This window comes from Cricetulus griseus, chromosome 2 (assembly GCF_003668045.3).
Source record: "Cricetulus griseus strain 17A/GY chromosome 2, alternate assembly CriGri-PICRH-1.0, whole genome shotgun sequence".
Taxonomy (NCBI): domain Eukaryota; kingdom Metazoa; phylum Chordata; class Mammalia; order Rodentia; family Cricetidae; genus Cricetulus; species Cricetulus griseus.
In genome coordinates this window covers 443,931,688-443,950,247 of record NC_048595.1, presented here as the reverse complement: position 1 = coordinate 443,950,247, position 18,560 = coordinate 443,931,688, and the positions used below count along the sequence as shown (strand labels likewise).

At 45.9% G+C, this 18,560-nt stretch overlaps 1 protein-coding gene across 2 annotated transcripts in view; it reads left to right on the top strand.

Moving 5' to 3' along the window:
- Positions 1-16,241, top strand: part of Ndufa10 (NADH:ubiquinone oxidoreductase subunit A10) — a 33,077-nt gene extending 16,836 nt beyond the window's left edge. Inside the window, exons 9-10 of one of the 2 annotated variants that reach the window (XM_027397624.2) lie at positions 5,977-6,085; positions 15,822-16,241. In XM_027397624.2, coding sequence (XP_027253425.1) covers positions 5,977-6,085; positions 15,822-15,890 — 178 coding nt within the window. In that variant the 3' untranslated portion in view covers positions 15,891-16,241. Of the gene's footprint in view, positions 1-5,976; positions 6,086-6,355; positions 6,539-15,821 lie in introns of those variants that run through there. The other variant, XM_027397623.2, reaches the window with a different exon arrangement.
- The last annotated feature ends 2,319 nt before the right edge of the window (positions 16,242-18,560 follow it).

The window sequence follows — 18,560 nt, the reverse complement described above, 5'->3', positions numbered from 1 at the left end:
CCTATTTTAATGTCACATACATGTCCCTAGTTTACTACACAAATAAGTTATTTTTAGTGGCTACCTGTACATGCAATGTCTATCAGCTAAGAAATGAATCAGGTTGGCACATTGTGGTCTGTGCCAGATCACCCCAGAGCTGCTCAGACTGTCCGTACATTTGCATATTAGGTGGCAGAAACTAGAGCCCCTCCCATTTGTGCGTGAGAAATGTCTCAATGAAAGCCACTCATAGCATAGTCACTTTGTAATTTTAAAGCCTCGTTCTTACTATCTGGTCCTCAATATTAACCTCTGGGATAAAGCAGAATTCATTGACTACTTATTGATACTGGTCTTTCTGATTATTTTTATTTCTTCATATTCACAACACAATAATGCACATATTATGCACCTTCTTTGGTTCCATGTTACTTCCTTAAGTTGTAAGAATTGTTGCTGGTTCAGACTGTACAAATAAATACATTTTACAACTTTTTTTTGTTTGTTTTTGTAAAACTGTTTTGTAGAAACTGTTGCCAGTGAATAGTTTATGTTAAGAAGTGCATTTTTAGGGTTGGGAGATGACCTAGTTAGTAAGGGACCTGAGTTAAGATTCCAGGCACCCCTATAACAAGCTGGGTGTGGTTGTGCGTGCTCGTTTGGAGGCAGGGGGATCCCTGGGGCTTGCTGACTAGCCAGTCCAACCAAATCCATTGCCTAAGAGACCCCATCCCAAATAGCAAGATTGAGAGTGATTGAGGAAGACTGAGTCTCCCTGGCCCTCTGCTCACATACCACCATTCACATGTGCCTTTGCACACACAGGAACCTCAGCGTGTGCATGTGTCTACACCATGATGCAGTGTAATTAAATAGAAAGCAAAACCTGCCATTTGTTCCCAAAGGAAAGAAAAGAATTTCCTTGCTGTGCAATTCTAAGTCTTAGCTAATGTTCCTCTTGGTTGCTTATGTGCCTTGGTGAGTCTCTTTTTCCTGCTGGTGACTTTTTCAAGAACCAAGAGTTGTCTGTTCGTTTTCTGCTTTGTTTTCAGCTGGTGATTTTTGCTTGTTTCATTCTTCCTGCTTCCTGAGGTCTCAGCTGCTCTCTGCAGCATCCCAGGGAAGAAGTTCAGATAGCTGAGTTAGACCCTCTGTCCTAACAGCCCTGGTTCACTCAGTTTCCCTCTAGTACAACTTTTCCTGCAGCCTGTACATTTGATAAGGAACATTCTCGGTTTCATATAGGGAAAATAAGTTCAATTCCTTTGAGACTTCCTTGGCTCACATGTGATTTGGAAATGTGTTGTTTGTTGTATCTGGAGTTTTCCAGCTATCGTTCTACACCTACCCCTAAACCTAACCCTAGTGTGATCTGCAAGCATTCTGCCTGTTTCTCTTACCTCCATTCAGGTGTTTTACGGGCTGGCCTGCCTTATTTCTGCCTTGGTACATGCTCCATTGAGCAAACAGCATGGGCTCTGCTGTGGGAGGGAGTGCTAAGTCTGCCTGTTGGTGACACTGAGGCATGTGAGGACCGGGTCATCTGTCCTCTGTTGGATCTGTCAGCTCTGAAATGGGTTAAAGCTCAAGCAGTGCAGCTCTCCTCCATCTCCATTGAGCCCCGTTTTTTTTTTTTTTTTTTTTTTTTTTTGTCTTTTGTTTTTTGCCTTGTGTTTTGATTCTTGTTGCTGAGAATCTTATGTCTTCTATTTAGATAATGCCTGTCTGTATGTGCCTGATATTTTACTTTGTTCTGAACTCTGCTCTGTCTGAAATATTATAGTAAAGACACTTTTGCCCTTAGCATAGCCACGGTATCTTTTTCTTCATTCTTTTATTTTTAAATTGTCTCAATTTAAAATCATTTTCTTACACAGCAAATAGTTGGGTCTTGTCTTTCATATATCACCTGACAGTTGTGTCTTTTATGTTTGGATCTTTTATGTTAAAGTGAGCTGTAATATTGGAATCCATTTTTCTGTGTTTTGTGTTTTCTACTTGTGACATTGTTTTCTCCTCCCCCTCAAAATTAATTGATCATCTTATATAATTCTACTTATGTATAAGTATAAGTATAAGTTTAGAAAAAAAAATAGTTTCTGTGTGTTCCTGTCATTCCCAGTTCATCCATGTCCACTGCTGTTCTACAGGAGGGCAGGTGGCTGACAGCAGGAAGCACCCTCTGTCCCTAACAGCATTGCTGGCGTTATTCCACTCCCCTGCAAGCTGTAATCTCTCCGGATATCATAACTGGCATTCTAAGAAAAGTGCAGTCAGCCTATCCTAGCCATAACACCAGCCAAGTTATTTTTTTTAAAGTTGTGATTGTGCTGAGTATGTGGAGACATTTCCCTTTAAGCATTGTGGGTATGACAGCTGTGTCCAGAGTGGAGATTACTGAAGTTTGTGGCAGTGACAGCACTGTGCTTTTTAAGTCCTTAGAGTTTGTTATCCACAGAGTCCCTGGAAACTTCCCATGGATAGGGGGTGGGGGGTATAATACTAACTTGACCCCTCTCTTTCATGCCATCCCTCCCTTCTCCCTAAAGTCCATTCTGAAGCTGATGCCCTCTGTTGTGGTTTCAGGCCTGTCCCTCTTACTCTCTGCCTTGCTGATTTGCTGCCTTCGGTCACTAATTGCTCTCAGTTGTCTCCAGTACACCTCCAGAGTGTAGTTTGCTTGTTAAGTTAAGAAAGGTCCTGTTTCCCCTTTAGGAAGAGTGTTGCCAAGCACTGGCATTTCTGTTCCTAGAGTAGCTCAGGAATTGTGCTCTATGTCCTCCTGGTCCAGCACCTAGTAATTGTATGAATCCCAGTGTTCTTTACAGCCTGCCCAGTTGCTCTGTCACCGTCAACACTTCCTCTTAATGCTGTGGGTCTGTCACACAAGTGTCCGTGACCCTTGATTGTTTGTTAGGATCAATCACTGTGGGCAGAGTGTGAGCTAGCGTATAGGAGCAGAGGACATCTAAGATCCAGACACACTTGCCGAGACTAGGGAATATGTCTGGCTTTTGACCTCCCACAGATAATACCATGTCATTTTCTAAATGTGATCTGGAACACGTGTTGATCTGATCCATGCTTTAAAATCATAATTTTGGTAATTACTTACTTATATGGTTACCAGGGTATGGAGTGGTGTCCTGTAATTTTCCCAGAGTTTGTGAGTTACAACATCCAATTGATTGCTTTCATTCCATTTACTGTGGCTTTGTCCTTTCCCTGTCTTGTGTTCTCTCCTCAGTTTCATAACCGTTTTCAATGGTAATTGTGTTGATTTTAATTTCTTGAGTGAAAATTATGATCTATTTTCTGAGATGATTATTGTAAACATGCCACTTGCCAGTTATACTCATCTGGCCCAAAACTTGACCAAATTTTTGCTTAGGAGCATTTCTTTTTCATTTCGGTTACATTTGTCGGTGCACCCACCCCTACCCAACATCCCAGCTTCCACAGAGTCTCACCTGCTGCCCATGAGGCTCATAGTGGCTGCCGGGAGCTCATTTCCAAAGAGAGTTCTAGTACTGTGGAGACAGATGGAAGCTCTCCGTGTAGTTTCAGGCAGAACTGCAGTTTAGGAGGAAGCAAAAACAGTTTGTGAAAGGTGGGGGAAGGGTACATTCTGCTGATGCAAAAGTCTTTGGTCATAAAACCTCGATTGCCGTCTTACTCTTCTGTCTTCTTCCCTCAACCTTCTGTTCAAAGCTGTCTGTCCACAGTGCTTCCACCAGACTGTGGTCACACATCACAGCTGGACACTGGTGTGGCAGGTACATTGTTCTCAGCAGGGTTTTTCCAACCGCAGAGTTGAACCAAGTGTTCTGTGAGTAGATCTCTCCTTTGCTGCTCTGTGTTCTCATGCATGAAAGGCTTCCTATGTCTTTATTTCTTCAGTTATCTCTGATCAAAGAGATGTATTTACTAGAGATATGCTATGTGGCTCTCCTGATTTCTGTGAGCTCTGCTAAGACTTGAACTTTTCCAGGTTTTAAGTAAGGTGAAGAGTAGAGCAATGGATTACTTTTAAAGCCTTCTTATAACTTTTTCTGGGACATGTGGAAATTGTAATTTGCCAAGTTAAACGTAGATGGCACTGTTGCTCTGTTTCATATACTCCCAAGACACGCTCTTTATTTTCCAGCATTTTCTAAGGATTTTCAGCTACAGAGAAAACCAGGTACCTTCCTACTACTTTGGTGTTTGTTAACATTTACCATGTACTTCATCTTTAGTTGAAATGTTTTGTTACCACTTCAACAAAATTAAACGGTAGCAGGTACAAAATAAAAATAACTCTGTGTTAGAGAACTGTGTGCTCATGCATTGCTGGCATAGAGTCAGGTAAAGATTCTGTGAGAAAGTTGTCAGCATGTAGCTATGGAGAGGGATGCTAGAAGGCAATGCTGAAGATGGGCTTTGGTACTGTAGGGTTTTATCCAACAGCTAAACAAAGCAAGCTTACAGAACACAGCTACTTTGTGTCCTTGTAGACTTTACTGTTTGCAAGCTTGAATTGTTTTTAAATGTTTTCATGTTTTTTTGGCAGATGAAAACAAGTGGATATAAAAGCTAAGAAAAGCAATCTTAATCTTTGACTGTGTCAAGTATGGCCATTTACCTAAACAAGTGCAAACCACATGGAAGGATAGGCAGGAAGGGTTACCTTGACAGCTGCTGTTTGGGGTGGATTTGGGCCACTGAATCATTAACTGTGGGAGTAATGCCCTTGTGCTAGGACAGCAGGCCATGCTTTGCTGCTGTCTGCTGTCCATGAAGCTTAGTCTGCCACAGCCCTTGTTTCTCTGTGGTTTCCTATGGAGGCATGACCCATAGATCTATGTGCCTTGCATTCCTCTTGAGTTGTCCTAGTCTTGTGGGGTCCTGGCTGCTTGCAGGTTTGCATGGTGAGCCTGGATGCTTCTTACAAGGTCTGGCTACCGGGAGCCAGATACAGTACAAAATCTCCACTTGGAAATTGCAGAGAAGAAATGCCCTCTGTTGCCTTTACAACTTAGATATGGCTAAGTATCTGTTGAAAATAATTACTTTGTTTCTTGAGCCTTTAAGAAAAGAGTTAGTGTCTTTTCCCCTCAGTCAGTTGTCTCACCAGGTAACTCTGACTGGACTCAAACATGTGGCAGTTGTCTTAGCTTCCCAAGTACAAGGATTTCAAGTATTCAATGTTTTAAGCCTACATGACTGGGCCCAGCTTTAATGCTTCTTCCTAAAAAAATAAAAGTTTGTCTCCTCAAGCATAGTGGTTATTTTGAGACCAGCCTCAAAGTGAATGAGCTGTAACAACAGTTAAACATTCTCACATCAGCAGAGGGAAATGGTAAAGCAAGGACAAGCTCACAGTTGGTATTACCAGTACCAGAAATGAAGCTGACTGCTGATAAGTGCGGCCTGCCTCTCCATTGCTATTAACATTACATATTTTTAATGAGGCATAGTGTGCACAGCATAGTGACCTACCATCTGCTCTTGTGAAGAACACATTCTCCATCTCCCCAGTTCCCAGACTCTGAAGGTGCCAGGGCCTCACAGAGCTCCCTCACTTGTGGAGCTGTTTCAGCAGTGACTACTACACAGCCCCGGGGATCTTTGAGAGAGGTGCTGCTTCAGAGATACCTGCTTCTGAGCAGCATTTGTCTTAGGTTTTTATTGTTGTTTTGTTCTTTTAAAGATTTACTTATTTTTATTTAATATGCATTGTTGTTTTGCCTGCATGTCTGTCTGTGTGAGGGAGTCAGATCACCTGGAACTGGAGTGACAGACAATTGTGAGCTGACATGTTGGTACTGGGAATTGAACCTGGGTCCTCTGGAAGAGCAGCCAGTGCTTTTAACCACTGAGCCATCTCTTCAACCCCTATGTTAGGGTTTTTTGGGTTTTTTTAATATGAATACTTGAAGAGTCAAAGATAATATTTGCCTAGAGGTACGTACTTTGATGGCTTGTGTAATCCATGTTTGTCTTACTTTTCAGGGTTCAGGATAAGATGGACGTGCTGAATTACACAACCATTCCCATCTACCTCCCAGAAATCACAGTTGGACCGCACCAGGGTACCCGGATCTACAACAGCTTCAAACAGGTGAGCCCTGGTCCTGGGGGCAGAGTCTGGGGTACTAAGTAAGCCTCCTCTGTGAAGATGGATCTCCTGCTGTTGCTCACTGCCAGTCATGAAGCAGTGCGTCCTCAAACGTGCACCAGACCCAGGGCCCTTGCTCAGTGCTTATCTTGATGGACACATGTCCTCCATTCTTTAGCTGGTCTCTCCAGTTCTTCACAGCTATATCTGCTATCTGCTGTCACCTTACTCCCCACAGTGCATCTCTAAATCATTGGGCTTACATTTCTACAGTGTCCTCCAACCAAGCTGTACAGTGCAGCAAGGATGGCAGAGAAGACAGTGGAGGCAGCGGACTCCAATCACACCTTTCTCTGTTTACACATCTTCCTCACAAGCCTTTGTTCCTCCATTGGTGTGAAGAGTCATTTCCAGCCATTCAGCCAGGGATCTGAGGCCTAACAGGATTAGTAGCCTGCACCAAGCAGCATCGTGGAATGGGAAGAGTGCACAGTGTTTTCTGACCTATTGTAGGTTTTTGCTCTCTGTTTTATCTTTTGGGAAATAAGTTTTTTTCTGGCTTATTTATTTCCCTCTGCTAATAATCACTGGCAATTAAAGTGGTCATCTTGGTTATATTTGTGTCTGATAGCAGTAGTTTTCCAGTTGCAGGCTATGTGACATCACAAACTGCTGTTTGCCCAACTCCTCCTGGGGGTTGTTGTGACTGTGTGTCTTAATTCTCTGTACATTTGAAGTCCCTTGAGTCATGATGGGGACCGTAGAGATAGTACTGACTCCAGATAGATCTGCAGCACCCGACACTTAACCCCGCTGTGGCTCACATCCTTTCATGGCTCTGCTTCCACTTAGGATCGTTCTTGAGGAATAATTTGCATGGGGCAGAGAATTCTGAACTGCCAGCTTGATTTCTTTCAGCCAATCCAGACTTGAGCACCTTAGGATTCTGGCTTTGTGTTCTAAAAAGCAGTTTGCTGTTTCTGTGGAATGGTTCTTGTTTCTCTATGGGGTCTATGTTTTCTCTGGTTCCTGATGTAGTCTTAGCTTTGCCAAGGGTGTGTGAGCCTGGGGGCCAGGCCATGTACCTTCGTCCTCACTTGCCTTGACGTTTGTGAAGCCCTGTGTCCCTGTAGCTGGTTTCCACAGTCAGTGTCAGTCCTCTGCTCTCTGCATTCTCCCACTGTGCCCATGTGCTAGGGTTCTGCCGTCTTCTCACGGCCATTCTCAGTATGCCTCAGTGTTCTTCTGCCATCTTCCAGGCTATTGATGGATCCTCTTTCCAGCTGCTGTTCTTAGCATTGAGCTTTCAGTTTTAATCATCACCTTTTTTGTTGTTTCTAGAGTTTACACTTTCATTTCAACTTTGCAAAATTATTTTTGCTATACAATTTTCTGAAACAATCTCAAATCAAATAATCTGATGACTGCTGTGTCTGTTGTGGGGTGTCTGCTGCACTGCGGGGCTCACTGCGGCTTTTGATCCTTTTGTCTCTGCAGCCTGGCAGGTGCTTCCTGTGTTTTATCTCACGTTTTCTCTCATGGTGACTGTTACTTGCCCTCTTTGTTTGTATTTGATTAAGAATGTAAAGGTAGTTTGGGACTTTGACAGTGCTACTCACCCACACGGAGATGCACTGCACAGTTGCCTGGTCAGCAGTAAAGTGAAGGCAGACCACCAGAATCCATTCTAAGACCACGCTGATGGCTGGGCTGTGTGTGGTTCCGTGAGGTCTGTTGTGTTTACAGCTTGTCTGGCTTGAGAGAGCATGTTTAGCAGGGGTGCTCCTTGTAGGTCTCATCCCTACCATGTGCACTGCTTCTAGAAGCTGTGTTCAGTGCCTTACTGCTGCTGCTGCTGCTGCTCATGAGAGTCAAGGAGACCCCAGGAGGCTGATGTGGTGACTGTAAGACCCCTTTGGTCTTTGTCCTGACACCCTAAGACACAGCCCCTTCCTTGCTGGATCCCTGTAAATGAAGGACTTTATGTGCCCGCCATCTGCCTCTGCTTGTACTACGGGAGGGCAGAGTTGGTCTGAGCCAGCTAGTCGTCCAAAAGCTAGACATAGATAGGTGGTTGTATGGTGGTCTTGACACCATCACTGTCCTTGTGTTTTTATGGCTTTCTGTGTTCTGATACTCTGCTGGGTGGTGTCTTGTCAACTTGATACAAGGTTTGGGGAGAGGAAACCTTAATTGAAAATCTTGGGGCAAGCCTGTGAGCATTTTCTTGATTGATGATTAATATGGAAAGGCCTAGCTCACTGTGGGTGGTACTACCCCTGGGCAGGTGGTCCTGGGTAGTATAATAAAGTAGACTGATTGAGCCATGTGCAGCAAGCCAGGAAGCAGCATTCCTCCCATTTCCTGTGCCTCAGTTTTTGCCCCTAGGCCTTGAGTTCCTGCCCCGACCCTGGGGTGATGGACTCCCAACCGTAAGATGAAATAAACTCTTTGCTCCCCAAGTTGCTTTCGTCAAGGTGTTTTACCACAATAGCAATAAGACAAATGCTGAATATCAAATAGAGTCTATGGCATTGGACATGCAGATTTAATTAAATGTTAGAAATGTTGAAGATTTCAAACAAATGATTGGAGAAATCTATTTCTGAGTATCTTTAAAAATAAATTTAGTTTTTAAAAAACACATATGCATACGTATATATGTATATGTATGTATATCATATGTATGATGGCTGTGATGTCACCAGCTTTCAGGTCATATGAGGCATGGACACTGAGTGCCAACTGAAGTGTCATCATGGTCTCCCAGCTTTTCACTCTGTCCTTCTGAGCCAGGACCCCATCCAGAATTCATGGCACAGACGCTAGTGCTCTGCAGGCTTCTCTCAGCAGTAATGCGTGTGTTCCTTGTTCCTAGTCACAGTTTAAGGAATCTGCAGTACAGTCTCAGGTGCACTTTGGTGAGGTGGTAAAGGTCAAGGTGAATGGTCAGCATGGCCACTGGTTGGCCTTAACCTTGATTGCCTCGTGTCTTTCCCCTGCAGAGTCGCTGTCTGTTCCAGAAGTACCATGTGTTCCTCAGGCTTCCTCTTTGATGACTGAGAACTGTGTGACCATTAAGAGGAATGTTGGCTTTGTTTGTCTTTTAAGGGGAACTAAGTTGCTTTTATTAACAATGGGTTGAAATGAAGCATGGTAATAAGTAATAATGACTTTCTTCTTAGAGACAGAATTTACTTTGCTATTAAAGACAGCAACAGTTATCACAAGATTTCCCTCTGGAAGTTTCATTATGGGTGAGTCAGAGATGAATGCACGAAGGCCCCTCTGTCTGTTTCCTACCTAGCTGTTGACAGTCTGGAAATCTGTGGCTTTCATGAAGGTGTTACTCTGGCAGCAGAACTGTCTTCCAGCCACTGTGCTCAAACCTCACACAACTCTGACTTAGTGATCTGCTTGCACTGCACTGGCAAGCACTACTGTCATTGCTGTCTGGGAGCCAACACTGCCCTCACCCCACTCCTGGGATGCGTAGGAGTGCCACCAGCAAGGTAGTGAGTCCAACCAAGCACTTCAGACTGCAGTGTCAAGACCCTTCACATCAGGAGAGGAGGGAGGCCGTGAGAGAGTGCGCTCTGGCTGAGTATAAGGAGGTGGAACAGGAGCTATGCACCTTGGGTACTGTGGGAAGGTCAAGGAGGTGTAGTTGGGCTTTTCTTTAGGTTGCCAGCTCACAAATAGCAACATGGAGACTTAAGACAGCTCAGCCTATAGCTTAGGCTTGTTCCTAACTAGCTCTTATAATGTAAATTAACCCATTTACATTAATCTACATTCTGCCCTGTGGCATTCCCTCTCTTCCTTCTTGTACCTCCTGTTTCCTCTTTCTGTCTCCTGGAATCTTCCTGTGCCTGGATTCCTCCTCTTCCTTTCCCTCACCTGAAATCCCGCCTGTATCTCCTACCTAGCTATTGGCCATTCAGCTTTTATTACACCAATCTCAGCAATACACCTTCACACAGTGTATAAATATCCCACAATAAGGAGGGGCACTCAGGATGCTGCTTTGATGACTGCTTGGGTTCTCAGGTGAACCTTGAGAAAAAGTTTCAGCCAAGTGTGGGAACTGGCTGGCCAGTATTTTATTAGTTTGTTACTTGGTTTTGTCATTAAAGACCAAGACTTTTTGTGAATTGATAGGAAAAGAATAAGTGCAGTGGAAACAGGAAGAGGAAGTTCAAGAGACTGGGGCAGGGGACAGAAAGAGGAGTAGGGCTGGGTCCCAGGCCACACTACACAGAGACCCAGCTGTTCCCCTGGGGCCATGCTTGAGACTACCCCTGCTCATTTCAGAAGACTTAGTTGCTGGTTTTGTAGCTGCAACAAAACACTTAACAAAAATCAATTAGGGAAGAATTACTCATTTTCCTGTGAGTTTCCTGGGTGGCAGTCCATCCTGGCAAGGAAGACAGAGGGATCAGCAACTGATACAGCAGTTAAATAAACTAAGGAAGGAGCCACACTTCCAAGGACTTTCCCATGGACGTCACTTTTTCCAGCTGGGTCCCAACTCCTACTTTCTACCACCCCCCAAACATCTACCCAGGCATCAGTCTACTCACGGATCAGAACCTTTGTGCTCTCCTTGTCTCTGGAATCATAGGCACACCCAGAGGTGTGCTTTCTTGTCTTCTAGGTCATTCCCAATTCAGATTAATTATCACAAGTCTGCCTTCTTTGGTTTGGCACCCAACAATAGCTCTAAACATACAGTAAAACCCAGCCTCTCCTCTGCATGTGTGTTTACCAGTACTTCATCCACTTAATTCAGTATGATTCCACAGGTCTGGCTGGCTCCCCAGCTGGCGGTTATCTCTGCATACATGGCTTCTGCATGCAGAGCAGTTTGTCCCTAGCAAAGTCCTTGACATCTCTGTTAGCAGCTGCCTTCAGAGGGGCTTGGTCAGGTGGTGTGGGTCTCACTGATTTTAACAATGGTGTCTGTGGGACCATGGATTTGGAACTATCACAGTTGGGTAGACTCCTGAAGACAGGAACTTCCAGAATCTGTCAGTAGTTCAACAGGGACTGTAGGGTCCATGAGTCCTTCCCTGGTGTGTGGTTTACCTCCTCTCATACAAGTGCAGTGCAGGCAGCCACAGCTGGAGTGAGAACATGTTTACAGTGGCTGTGTCATACTTCAAAGACGGTATTTTGTAGCCCTTTCTCCTTTCTTCCCACTTTTACATTCTTTCTGTTCCCTCTTCCATGGTGTTGTCTAACTAAGCCTGAGAGAAGGTGTATAGTGGGATGAGCACTCAGCCATCCCTTCTTAGCACCTGAGCAGCTATGACTCTGCGTTCACTGTCACTCGCTCACAGAGACAATTCTCTGAGTGAGTCAAGTAGCATTTATCTATGTGTGTAGTCTTAAGTATTTAGAAGGCAGCTTGGTGTCACATCACACAACAGTGGTAAGTTCCCCCCAAGACAGTGGTTCCCAACCATGAGTTTGAGTTTGAGAGCAAAGGTTTATAGTACCAGACATTAATTCCCTCCTGTGGAGCAGGCCTCAAATCTAATCCAAGAGTTGTTAGTTACCCATAATGGTAATGCCGCTATTGCACTAGTGGACCCATCTTGTCTCACAAGGTGGCTTTATATTTTGTAGGGTTCACACCTGGGTAAGACCACTGATGCCTTTTCTCACCCTTAAGTCGGCACTAGGAAAGCTACCTGGCAGGGAAGAAACAATTAGCCAGGTTCCAGCTTGCTTTCTTTGTATCTTGCAACCAAGGCACACGGTGTCTTACCTTTTAGTTCTGGTGGGTATCTGTTGTGGAATATTCCTTTATACTATGTGAAGGTGTGTCACTGTGATTCGTTTAATAAAGAGCTGAGTGGCCAATAGCTAGACAGGAGATATAGGCAGGACTTCTGGACAGGGAGAGCTCTGGTAAGAAGAAAGGCAGAGCAGCCAACCAGACACAGAGGAGGCAACACTGGCTTTTGTAGAGTAAAAGTAACCCGTCTTCATAAAAGAATGAAGATTTAAAATATGAGTTAACGTAAGTTATAAGAACTAGTTAGGAGCAAGCGTAAGCAGGACAGAGAAAGACTGGCTACAGGTGACCAAGAATGCTGAGAACCCATATTGGGCCCTCCATGACCAATAGCTTATAAGGAGAGATTTGGCATCCGGCACTGGGATTTTTGTTTAGGCAGCCTATGGAATAGTAGAAAATATCTGGCAACTGCACATCTGACAGGACTAACAGATTGTACAAAGAACGAAAAACCCAGAACTTCAAGAAAACAGTTCAATTTAAAAATGGGCTTTGGAAATGGGAAGAGAAAATTCTCAAAATAAGAAATATTAATGGCTAATAAATACTTAAGAAAGTATTCAACATAATTTAGCCATCAGGGGAATGCAAACTGAGACAGCTTTGAAATTCCATCTCATCCCGGTCAGAATGGCTGTTATCCAGAAGTCAGATGACAGCAGATGCTGTTGAGGTTATGGGGAGAGAAGATCTCTCATTCACTGTTGGTGGGCGTATGGACTGGTACATCACTATGGAAAAGAGTGTGAAGGTTCCATAAAAAACAACACATGGGCCTACCATGTGACCCAGCTATTACCACCCCCCCACCCCACCCTCACACCCCCCCACCGCCCCCCACCCCCCGGCATAGACTCAAAGGACATTATATCCTCCTACAGAGACCCTGGCCCATCAGTGTTCATTGCTGCTCTTTTCACAATAGCCAGGAAGTGAGTCAGCCAGAATGTCTTGGCAACAGATGAGTAGCTAAAAACAATGTTGTATATACAAAAGGGAATTGTACTCAGCTGTAAAGAGAAATGGAAGTTGCAGGTATATGGATAAAACTAGAAGTTAAGTGTGAGTGTGTGTCTGTGTGTCTGTGTCTGTGTGTCTGTGTCTGTCTGTTTCCCGAATGAGATGACCCAGGGCCAGAAGACAAATGCCACACCCTCTTTCATATGCAGATCCAGCTTAGACCCTTTAGATCTGTGTGCTTAACTTGGAGCATATGTAGAAGGAGCCAAAAGGAGTCATCAGGGGACACCTTAAATGAGGGTGTCTGGTTGAACATAGGTGATAGGAAAGTAGAAAGGGCTGATGCTGGCTGTGGGTTCGCTTCAGCCAGGGTAGGGAAGATAAGGGTGTGGGATAGGAGAGTTAACAAAAGCAATGGGTTTATGAAAAAAAAAAAAAAATCAAGACCTCTGATTTTGTAATTCAATTAGAAAACATACATTTTAAAAAGAAAGAGAATGGGGGTCTCCTGCATGGCTATAATGTTGCTTCTAGAAACCATTGTATAGTAAACTATTGCTTTTTAAGGAGATTTGGAAATGGCTTTTACTTCCTTCTTCCTGGACTGTCATTTTGGGTGCATTCCATACCTTTGTTTGGACCCTGGTTTTGCCTGACTAATTTAAACAGTTTTTACAGTACAGATCTGACAGTGACAAATTCCTTGGGCTGGCTAGCTAAAAACTTATTTCAACTCAATCTGAGAGGTGTTTTCACTTGATACAAGACTGCAGCTTGACTGTACGATACATGGGAGGTTCTCTGTGCCTTGTGCTTGTGTTGTTTCTGATGGGAAGTCTAGTCAGCTCTTGTCTTTGGTTCTGGTGCCCCAGGACTCTGAGGATTGTCTGCAGCCCTTTAGTGCTTGTTTGTAGGGTTTTGTTGTGATTTGCCTCTGTGTGGTTGTCTTTATAGCTTGCAGAGGTTTTCTGAGTTTCCCAGTGTGCTGTCTGTACCTTTGAAAGCATTTGGAAAAGGTTTAGCTGGTGTTCTTAGGGGTCTCGGGCATCTGTTTCTATATGGTACTGCTCCTTCACGCCCAGCTGTTGACAGGGAAGGTGTAGCCTGCCATGAGCAGGATAGTGAATCCGAGGACAGGCCCTTCAGAATCCCACAGCAGCAGCCCAGCATAGCACATTGGCTTGACCCCCACACCCATCCAACAGAATTGTACTTCAGGAATCTTATTTTTAAACTTGGACTTCTGCCTTTCTGTTTTCCAGTTCTCCCTTACTTCTGTCATCTGTCATTTTGTTCCCAGAACATAGCGAGCACTTTCCTACCAGATGCTTTAACGGCCCGTTTCCAATCCATCGTCCTCGTCATTTCTGAGTCAGCCTGATTTCCCGCTGGTTGAGGGTCACATTTTCCACTTGCACGTGTCTGGAAGTGCATCACTGGCTGCAGTGCACTGGGAGTTTTATGGTTTGGAATGCTAGATTTTGTTCTATTCTGAGACAAGTGTTAGAAGTTTTCTGGCTGGAGTGCAGTGACTTGTACATCAGCATTAACCCTGTTACAGTTTTCGAACACGCATAGCTTGTTTTGGGAGCCGGTGTGGCCTGAGATCTCTCTTGTTCTCTGAACCTGTCTGACCCGCTGCCTGCAGTGAGTAGCCCTGGATTCATCCTGCTCACGGCTTCTGGGGGCTTTGTCCAGCCTTGCGGGACATCATCTGTGCTGCCTGGGCATTGTCTTCAGCTGAAGACAGTGGCCCTGTGACAAATCTGGAGCTCTTTCTCTGCCTGTGTCCCTCCCTCAGCTGCGTACCCTTTGGCCTGTTGAGGTCAGGTGGGGCTCAGCTTCCAGTTTCTAAATGCTCTGCTTGGAGGGGAGAGCCCGGCTGCAGCAGCATACCCTGCTGGGGAGCTGTCCTCACTTGATGGTGGTTAGTCTGGCGGCTCTCAATTGTCAGGCCCCAGTACTGGAACCCAGGGCCTGGAGGCCACCGTGTCTAGCACATGGTGAGGGGAGGACTTCTCTACACTGGCTGTTTTGAGACTGAGGTGTCCACTCAGCTGACTGGCATGTAGAGGAGGTACCTTTGACAACTCTCAGAACCCCATTTCTTCTTGTTACTTAAATCCAGAACCCAGCAGCTTCACTTGGGATACACAAGATGACACTTGCCACTGCCTGTCAAGCTCCCAACTGGACCTTGGTGAAGCCACCATAGCCACCTTGTATACAAGTACATGGGAGTGGTGCCTTGTTTGCAAGAACAGTCAGTGGGGTAGGCTCGAAGTGCAGCCACTTTGCTCATCCTGGTGTGCGGGAGCCCTAGGAGACCAAGAGCATGGTTAGATTTTTAAGGAGAGGAGGTGCTGAGTCAGCTCCCATGCCTAAGCCTCAGCACAGTAATCCAGACCAGCTTCCCCACTGTCAAGTTAGACCCATGCAGAGGGTGCTGTCTACACCTGCTCTTCAGACTGTTTTGCTTCCGCAAGCAGTTCTGTTTCTGGGAGTTTATCCTAAGTACATACAAAGGGGAAGCAGCATGCGGGGGTGGGGGCTGGAAACAGCAGGGCTCGGCAGCACAGGTCGACTCTCGGGCTGGAGTGGGTAGACTCAGGCTCAGAACTGGGGACAAATACACATTCTTGCTCTGTAGATGGAATGGCAGTGGACTCACCACTCGCAGTAGTCAAGCAGGCAGGCAGGGCTTCAGAACAAGGCACTTCCTAGGCCCAGTCCCTCTGCCAGTTCTCGCTGAATGCCACTGCTGTGTCTTGTCCCTCCCTCCCTTATTGACGTCAGGGAGGATGCTAGGGTTTGCCTCATCTGGGTCTCTGTCCTGGACACGCAAGGCTGCTGTGCTGCAGGGGATCGCTGCGCTGGGCTGCTCCCCTGGGTACTGATGGGCAGTACCTGACTGGCTCTGGGGTTGGGAAGGTGGTCTTTACTCAACAGTGTTTTAATGCCCTCCCTCCACAGCTGCCAGGCCGCAAGTACAACCCTGGGTACAATGCCGAGGTGGGTGACAAGTGGATCTGGCTAAAGTGAATGGTCGGTCCCCTCTGCCTAGCTGTGTCACAGCCATGAAGATGTCTGCTCTGCCCAACTCTGAACTCTGGAGCTTTACAAGACAACAGGAAAAAAGCAATGATCAAGAAATTGCCCCCCCAAAATGGTCTAACAAAAACAGTCTGCCCTGGGCCTAGTCAGTTGATGAAAGATTCAACTTTTATTGAAAAGGTTCTGGAAACTTCCAGTTTTATTTTGGAATCATCTGGAGAAGGAACAAAACAAAGCTGGTCTGCTCTGAAAGAGCAGCTCTCACTGGAAGCCCCACGTCCCCATGTCCTTCAGTCCTCTCAACTTCAAGAAATAAAGCCAGCACCATAGCTCCTCCTCCTCCTGTGTTCTCTCTCTCTCTCTCTCTCTCTCTCTCTCTCACTCTCACTCTCACACACACACACACACACACACACACACACACACACACACACACACACACACACACACACACACACACACACCCTACCTGCTGGGTGGTGCTGCTCAGCCCTTTTGTCCCCTGTAGTTCACACACAATGTTGAAGCAGTTTTCTGAAGCATCCGTTCCTCTTTTAACAGTGCACATTAGAGTAAACAGGGAAAGAAGAGTGTCCACACACTAGTGAGTGCTGTCTTCTAGAGCAGACTCACTTGATGAGTGTGGGATGTGGGGATGTGGGTACAGACACAGGTCTGATGCTGTTACCAAAAGTCAGGGTACCAGTCCCAAGCAAAGAAAGCAACCTCATTTTGTCACCTATATTGGAACCTAGGGGAAGAGTCCTTATGAGCTAGTGTCAATCCATGTTGCTGTCTGGGAGTTCCTCTGTAAGTTGTCCTAAGTTGTGAGTTTGTCCTCCTAGTCCATGTGATTTACATTTAACTTAATTAAAAGTGAATGAAAATTAGCATTCAGTTTCCTGGTAGCACTGGGCTCCATCAGGTTCACACAGCACACGGGGGCTGGGGGATCAATATTAGACTGTACTCCCTGGGTGTGGTGTGATGCTTGTGATCTGCGCTGCTCCGGAAGTACATCTTCCCATTTCCTGTGTCCACTCTTGTGTGTTGGGCAGAGGAAGGTGAGTCCACTTTCGCAGTCTCCTCCAGGGTGAGGGCCTGCAGGGGGGGACTAGTGCGTGCTCTAATCTGGTCCCAGTGCATTACCTCGTTAATTTCACCAAAAACGCTTACTGCCCTTTAAAACATACAGGCTGAGATAAAAGCACACACTTTGGATAGCCCACACTGGCAGCCTCAGCACTTTGAGGATCAGGAATTAAGCACTGTCTCAACACTTGTTTTGTGTGTTTTCTGTTGAAGAGGAAGTCCTTGAGGACTTAACTGTCTTGTGGTTGTTGCCTACCCCCGCACCCCACTTCAGCAGAGCAAGGCTCAGCGGGTGGCAGCTGGCATGTTCCCCAGGCATCAGCCTGCTGCCAACTGCATGCAACCCACCATGCCATGGAGCCATGGCACATAGCCGCCTCACCAAGCAAGGCAGTGCAGTAAGGACAGTGTGTAACTGCGTGGCCATTTGCAGGATGTGGGATACTGGACCTGCAATCAGGCCACACAATGATTTTAAGGGTGGGTTATGCAATGCAGCAGAAATGAACACCTCTTCTCTCTTTACTTGGGGCCCTCTTCTAAAGCCTGCTGGCTCCTAATTGCTTGGACACATTATATCCTGTGTTCTGACTTCCAGAAAGGACTTCTGCCTTGGCTGTTTGGAAGCAGGTTGTCATGGCGCCAAGGAGACAGGCCTGCTCTGGGGCAGCTCTGCAAGGCTAGTGCTGCTGTGCAGTAGGCAAGATGGTGCTGCACTTACCACCCTACACAGGCTTTGAAAGGAAACAGCTCAGAGCTGGAAGGGAGAGCCCGACTCACCCTGGGCTTTACATCCACATAGATAAAGCAGCCCGAGTGCTGCTACTCCTGGGGCCTGCAGCCCTCAGGTCCTTTCATCCTGTGGGCTCTTTAGAGGGATGCTCCCCTGCAAGGAAGCAAGTCCAGGATTTGACCAGAGAGTTTGAGGGGAAGTGACTTTTTCAGGTAAATGATCCCGGGGTCCTTGTTGGGAAGCCTAAGCTCTGAGTTGTGGTGCATCCCATTTTCTCAGGAACTCTCATCTGACACCCTAGGACCAGACACCTCCAGTACAGGCTTACCCCAAAGGATCAGGCACCTCAAGTATAGGCTTACCCTAAAGGACCAGACACCTCCAGTAAAAGCTTACCCCAAAGGATCAGGCACCTCCAGTATAGGCTTACCCCAAAGGACCAGACACCTCCAGTAAAAACTTACCCAAAGGATCAGGCACCTCCAGTATAGGCTTACCCCAAAGGACCAGAGATCTCCAGTACAGGCTTACACCAAAGGACCAGACGTCTCCAGTATAGGCTTACCTCAGAGGGTCAGTGGCAAGGGATCTTTGAGACAGGGTATCACTGGCACCTATGAGATGTTGGCCTCTTGGATTTTTTAGTATTCTTAAGACAGGAAGCTGGGCAAGTACCCTTTAAACCTGCATTTTCTTAGGAAAGGGTGGTGCCAGCAGCCATGGGATCTTTCTTTTGCTAAGTGCATTGGAAGCAGAGGATTCCTGTGTTTCTGCCAAACTCAGTAGCCTCATGGCAGTGAATAGAACGAGAGCCCAGGGGTAGGGGGATAGTC